Source organism: Erythrolamprus reginae, chromosome 1, assembly GCF_031021105.1.
Source record: "Erythrolamprus reginae isolate rEryReg1 chromosome 1, rEryReg1.hap1, whole genome shotgun sequence".
NCBI classification, from domain to species: domain Eukaryota; kingdom Metazoa; phylum Chordata; class Lepidosauria; order Squamata; family Dipsadidae; genus Erythrolamprus; species Erythrolamprus reginae.
Window position 1 is genome coordinate 299,857,722 of NC_091950.1, and position 6,082 is coordinate 299,863,803.

A 6,082-nucleotide genomic window follows, 5' to 3' on the forward strand; every position below is an offset into this window, starting at 1 on the left:
ATTAACCTCGTTACGAGAGGACAGCCCCTCCCATCTGGAGTAATGTCGGCTTTTCGAACGCGGCTACCTGATCCCATTTGAATTCCCAACATGGGATCCTCAGTCAAGGATTCAGCTCCGGTATGTTCGTCGGAGAGGACGGACCCCTCCAACGTCAACCGCCTCCAAATGTCCGGGTGTGACCGCAGAGGTCATCTGCCCGGTTGCTCACTCCGGCCCTCAATAACTCTTCCCTCAGGTCGGATGAGGACGTAGTGAGGGAGGAGCAGCAGCCAAGAGGGTGATACCCGTGGAGGTTATGAATCGTATGCTGCAAAGGGAGGCCATCTCACTATGAAAGCTTCTTACCTGTGATAGAAAGAAAGCAAAATTATTTGTTAAATTAAATTCTATTTCGAAATCTATTTTAAACAATACATTGTTTAAGGAGAGAAAAACTCAAAGTCCCTTTACTGCAACTGAGTTTTTTTGACTGGAGGGCTACGGGGCGGTACCTGCCTAATATTTAAATTAAACTCAGTCCCTTCCAATCAGACTAGATAATTTCCCACATTGGACTCTCCTTGCAAGTGCATTGGAGAATGGATACTTTTATGTGCAACAGGCAGCAACAAGTTTTCGTATTAAATCAGTAGAAATGAATCTAAAAGTGATTTCTGATACGGTGTATCACAGAAAGTTATTTTACAAATAATTCCTGAGCCATTTTCAGTATTCAAAGGTATTTATTTTTGTCTACTAGGCTCATTTCAGACTGCCTATCATATAAACTTCCACAAAGAAATTAATCTAGAATGTAATGAAGCAGGATGATTTTAAAACAAAACTTAAAAAACAAAAAACAAATCCCAAACTAGTATAAAGTTTCATTTTTTCTTACCTTAATTTGTGTTGTTAAAAGTACTTTACGAAGTGCATCAACATTTTTTCCTCGTCTAGAACTACATTTTTGAACATCTCGTCCTATGGTTAAAAAAATAATATTAATTTGTATTAGAAAATTTTTAATGCATTTCAGTTACACAGCTGTAAGCACAGTGGTGGGATTCAGCCACCACTTTGAAAGAACCGGTTGTTAACTTTCTGAGTAGTTTGGTAACTGGTTGTTGGAAGAAATCTTTGGGGCAGAGAACCAGTTGTTAAATTATTGGAATCCCATCACTGTCTTAAAATATACAGCTTAAAATATTATGAGCATGCATACCAACAAAACAAGTAAACTGTAAGACAAAATTACATAAATATAACTCTGAATTAGCTTCCAATTCATAGCAGAACTGTATAGTTTCTTGTCAGGAATATTACAATGACAATCCAATGTCCCTTCCAACTCTGCTATTCTGTACAATGGAATTAAGTACAAAAACTTTGAAGGTTTATTTAAATTAAAAAGTTGCAGAGCACATGCTTTGCATTCAGAAAGCCACTGGTTCAATCACTGGCAACTTCAAATGAGTAAAAATAAAGAGCATTTTCAAGATAGAATGAACATGTACATGAAACAAGCAAATGTTAACCCCAATACTAAATCACAGAATGACATTTCATCACATTTTATTTTGATCTTATGATGCAAATTATGTAAAATGTTGCAAATTCATTAATGGTTTATTTCCCTGGTTGTATTTAAGAAGCCAATGTCTTTATATATTCAAATATTATGGCTATTTTAAATGAATAAATAATAAATTACTACCATTTGTTTATTATATTATCTTTTTGAAGGATACATAGTCACTCTAGTCTTGAAGGATATGGTGGTATGCCCTCTTTTCAAGAGACCAACACTGAACATCTCCATTCTGGGCAATTAACATCTAGTTTGCAATCCAAAGCTTTCTTTGTGAGGAAGACTGTGGAAAGTATTTAGGTGGCAGCTACAAATCTTAGAGAAATTATTTACCTTTCTTTCAGATAAGGATATAGTAGAAGTAAGGATAGTTGTGCCTGTCAGTGATTTTTGTGGAGCTGGGATGAGAATGGTACATCCATCATTGTGCTCCTAGATGTCTCAGCAGCTTTTGATACCACTGATAACTGTACCCTTCTTAACCAGCTGCAGGGTAGGGAGTAGGAGACACCTTGTTGCAGCAGCTCACCTACTTCCTCAGTGATTGTTTTTAGTTGGCATTGATGGGAGATAGGAGATCATGTTCATAGCCTCTTACTTGTAGAGTACTGTAAAGGTATGTGGGAATAACCTTGAGATAGGAGAAAAAGCTGCAGGTTCTAGTGCTGCTATTGGTTGAGGCAAATTTTGTCCCAGTTGTTGTTTTAATTGTATCATGGCGTTCTGCAAACTGCTTAGTAGTACTTATCGTTGGTTTTGCAGCAATCCTGCAATTTTGGGAAACAGAAGTGACCCCTGGAGATTGGAGGCCATTTCTAAAACTCCAAATCAAATCTTCTGCTTCTCTTAGGAAAAGAAAACTTGCAAGAGTGATGTCAGCTCTTTGAGGTAGTCCAAGCAAGACACATCAACCATGAGTACTAACACTATTTTTATTGTAAGACTACAGTAAAAGAATTTTGCAAGTCTGAAAGCATTTTTCTTCTATACTTTAACTTGTTCTAGAAAACTGGGAAGGTTCTTGCTTCTATGGACTGATATCTCTCAAAGTTATTCTCACATCCTATTACCGATACCTCCGGTTCAAAACTCTGCCCTTTCTCTGTAACATCTAACTAAACTGTTCAATAAGATTATCCATCAGTTCAGGTTTTGTTATCATGAGTACTCTAATAATACCCAATTTTGCACCTCAATTCTAGGCTGCACAGGTGAAATGGTCAGTTACTAAATCAGTGTCTGGAGGCCATTTATTTATTTATTAGATTTGTATGCCACCCCTCTCCGGAGACTGGGAGTGGCAGGTCTGAATGGAAACAGACTTTGTCTGAAGCCTGACAAGCCTAAGTGGCTGTACTATTGGGTTTCTTTATGTTGGGTAGGTTTCCACTGTTGGTGTTGAATGGATTTGAAATTAGTAAGCAACTCTGTGGTCTTTTTTGGCTTTATGAGCAGGTGGCAGCTGACACACAAATTCATCTTATGTGTCAGTTGGTTCTTTTTCTCAACTAGGAGATCCTATAGTTACTAATGTCCTGGTCATCTAATGACTAGAATTTGAAATGTGCTCTGCATGGGGCTGCCTTTGAAGACAATCTGAAAAGTACAGCTATTTCAAAATGCAACGGCCTGAGCAATCATGGGTATCTCATTATACCCAGGTGTTACTACAAAACTGCAGTGGCTGTCAGTTGGTTTCAGGGTTCAATTTGAAACATTGGTTGTTAGCTATACAGTCCTTTATGACATAGGGATTAGTTTTAGGGACCACCTGTCTGTCATAGTTTCTGCCTATTTGGTACATTCAGGCAGAATATATATGCTCCAGATCCCCTCAATTAAGCACAGTCTTTTGGGGGGATTGAAGAAGTGTGTCTTCTCTGTTTCTGCCCTCTGGAACAGCACTCCCAAATGAAGTATGGTGTTAACTTTCTTGCGACTCCAGACTCTAAAGACCAAGTCTGGAGATAGTTAGATTTTTATTGGTTTGGTTATTTTTGGACTGGGTTGTCACTTTTTGTTTTACGCTTTTAACTTTTTAAATCTGGATACTGTAAGCAACTCAGGTGTTGTGGGGTGGGCAAACATAATAAACTTAATACAGCAATACAGTAACTAACTGAATTTAATTTTAACTGCTGCATTTATTTTTTCAGCCATAAGCTTACCTGATAAGGGAGTACAACCAAGTGCTTCTGGTATTCCTTGAGGTATATGCTCCCTGATAGGTGTACTATGAAAGCAAGTATCAGAATTGCCATCTGGTTCTTTGCTCAATGGGGAGACACAGAATGGTATTTTGCTTTCTTTTTTGACAGATTTCTGTTCTTTCTCAGCTACAGATTTATTTTCTTGTACAGGAGACAATACGCATTCTGAGTCTTCTAAATTAGATTGTTTAGAATCAATGGATGCAACTTGTTGCCAGGGAGGAAATCCTGGTGAAGCAGGAGAACTATAATTAGTACAATCTTCCTCTTCTTTATCCTTATCTATTGTCTCAGTGACAAGTGGCATTGTCTTTACTTTAAGGGTAGAGTTACTTATTTCAGAGATATTTACACCAAACCTCTCCATAGTTTGAGGTGATGTGGGATTTGAACATGATAAGCACAGATCTTCTGATTGTACAGCAGGTTTGCTTGGTATACCAGAACTCACAGCAACCTTGACTATCTGATCACAGAGATTCTTAGGCATAGACACATTGTTCAAACTCTCATCAATCTTTTCTATTTCAATCGATTTGATGACAGCTCTCTTTTTAAAATATTCGTAATCTTCTTTGGCTTGAAGCCATGATTGAATTTGCTGGTAGCTTGGTGCACATTTGCAAGGCATGATCACTATCTTTTTGTCATTAGTTTTACAGGTGTTCCTTTGTTTTTTATCAGTAGAGAATTGGCTATTTCGAATGGGAGAACCTGGCCTAGGACTCTGTGCCATTGCCAAAAATGCAGTCTTCCAGAGTTGTAGTCCCTCCAAAGAGAAATCTCCTTCAAATTCAAGTAGATCATTTGGAAGTCTAGATTCTACTGCAAGAACTCTTCCTCCAATCTCTCTGTAAAAATAATTACTTTAATTATTTTTCTCATAAACAGAATTTATTTTACTAGTAGTCTTATTTGTCCTTACTGTTTTCATCCATCTAATAAGATAGAAGTATACATTTTGTATAATGGAAACTTTCTTATCTTCTATTGAAGCCCTCAAATCTATTCTAGAAGGTCTTCAATCTCCAATTCAGATTTGGAAAGAATAGAGGAGTGAAGAACAGAGAATCTAATTTATCAGGAAAAATATTATCTTCAATACAAAACTACTGTATACAATAAAATATAATCATATACAATAAATAATAAAATGTGTTAAATTACCTAAGCAAAATAATAAACTTAAGTCAAAACCCTTTAGGTTCTAAGATAATACAGTGGTACTTCTATTTAAGAACACCTCTACTTAAGAACGTTTCTAGATAAGAACCGGGTGTTCAAGATTTCCCCCCCCTTACTTAAGAACCATTTTCTACTTAAGAACCCGAACGCAGAAAAATGTCCCAGGAAATTTGAGAGCGGCACGAAGGCCCAGCCAGTTTTCTGCCATTTCCCCTTTAATCCTGGCCATCTCGGGCTTTTCTGGGCTGCCAGAGGAGCCTTTCAGTGATGCTTAAGGAGGCTTTGGCAGCCCAGAGCAAACAGAGCGTTTTCCTTTCTCTGGGCACTTGGAGACTCCCTCACGCTACTTCCCATACACCTGGCATGAGGTTGTCTCCCAGAGCATCTGGGTGCGGAAAAGCAAAAGGGAGCACTTCGCCCCGGCCAGATCAACTCGGCTTCAGACAAACCAAGGAGTCACCACAGTGAAGGAAAGGCGCCGGCTACAAAGTGAACGAGTGAGAGGAGAGGGGAGCCCTTCAGCATGGGAAGGAAGAGGTAGCAGATAACAGCAGCAGCCGCCTTTCGGTCAAAGCGGGAGGTTCCCCCCTCTCGCCCAACTGGGTTTCTCTCTCTGGTGCAGTGTATGGGAGGCAGCCTTGTGCTGGGTGTATGGGAGGCGCATGCTCCTCCTCAACGCCTCAGAGAACATTTCTACTTAAGAACCTGGTCACAGAACGAATTAAGTTCTTAAGTAGAGGTACCACTGTAGATCCAAGATAATAAATTAAAGTTAATAATTGACTATGTATAACTGTTGATACCCAAGAATATTTTTCTAAAATGATAATTTATCTAGTTTTATTTAAATACTTCCAAGTAACGCCCAATCATTCCTACATGCCATGTTCACAATGATTACTTAACTATACAAATAAACCAGAGTGTTTTACTTTTTAGCTGAAATTTAATTGTGATTCTATGTAGCTCTAACCTTCACCTTGTAGGCCTAATGGGTCCAGAAAGGAAGGCTATATTAAATTGTATCCAACTTTTAAAATCTTATGTAAAAATTTAAACATTTCTATTGATATAAAAAAGCAAAATATGACTACAGAAAGTTCTACTGACTATTTAT

At 38.1% G+C, this 6,082-nt stretch overlaps 1 protein-coding gene across 1 annotated transcript in view; it reads right to left on the reverse strand.

Annotated features, from left to right (window-relative positions):
- REV3L (REV3 like, DNA directed polymerase zeta catalytic subunit) overlaps positions 1-6,082 on the reverse strand; it is an 80,838-nt gene that overhangs the window by 31,342 nt on the left and 43,414 nt on the right. The window contains exons 14-15 of the mRNA XM_070733352.1: positions 3,739-4,631; positions 881-963 (exon numbers count right to left, since the gene is read on the reverse strand). Of these exons, the coding sequence (XP_070589453.1) occupies positions 881-963; positions 3,739-4,631 (976 nt within the window). The remainder of the gene's footprint in view (positions 1-880; positions 964-3,738; positions 4,632-6,082) is intronic.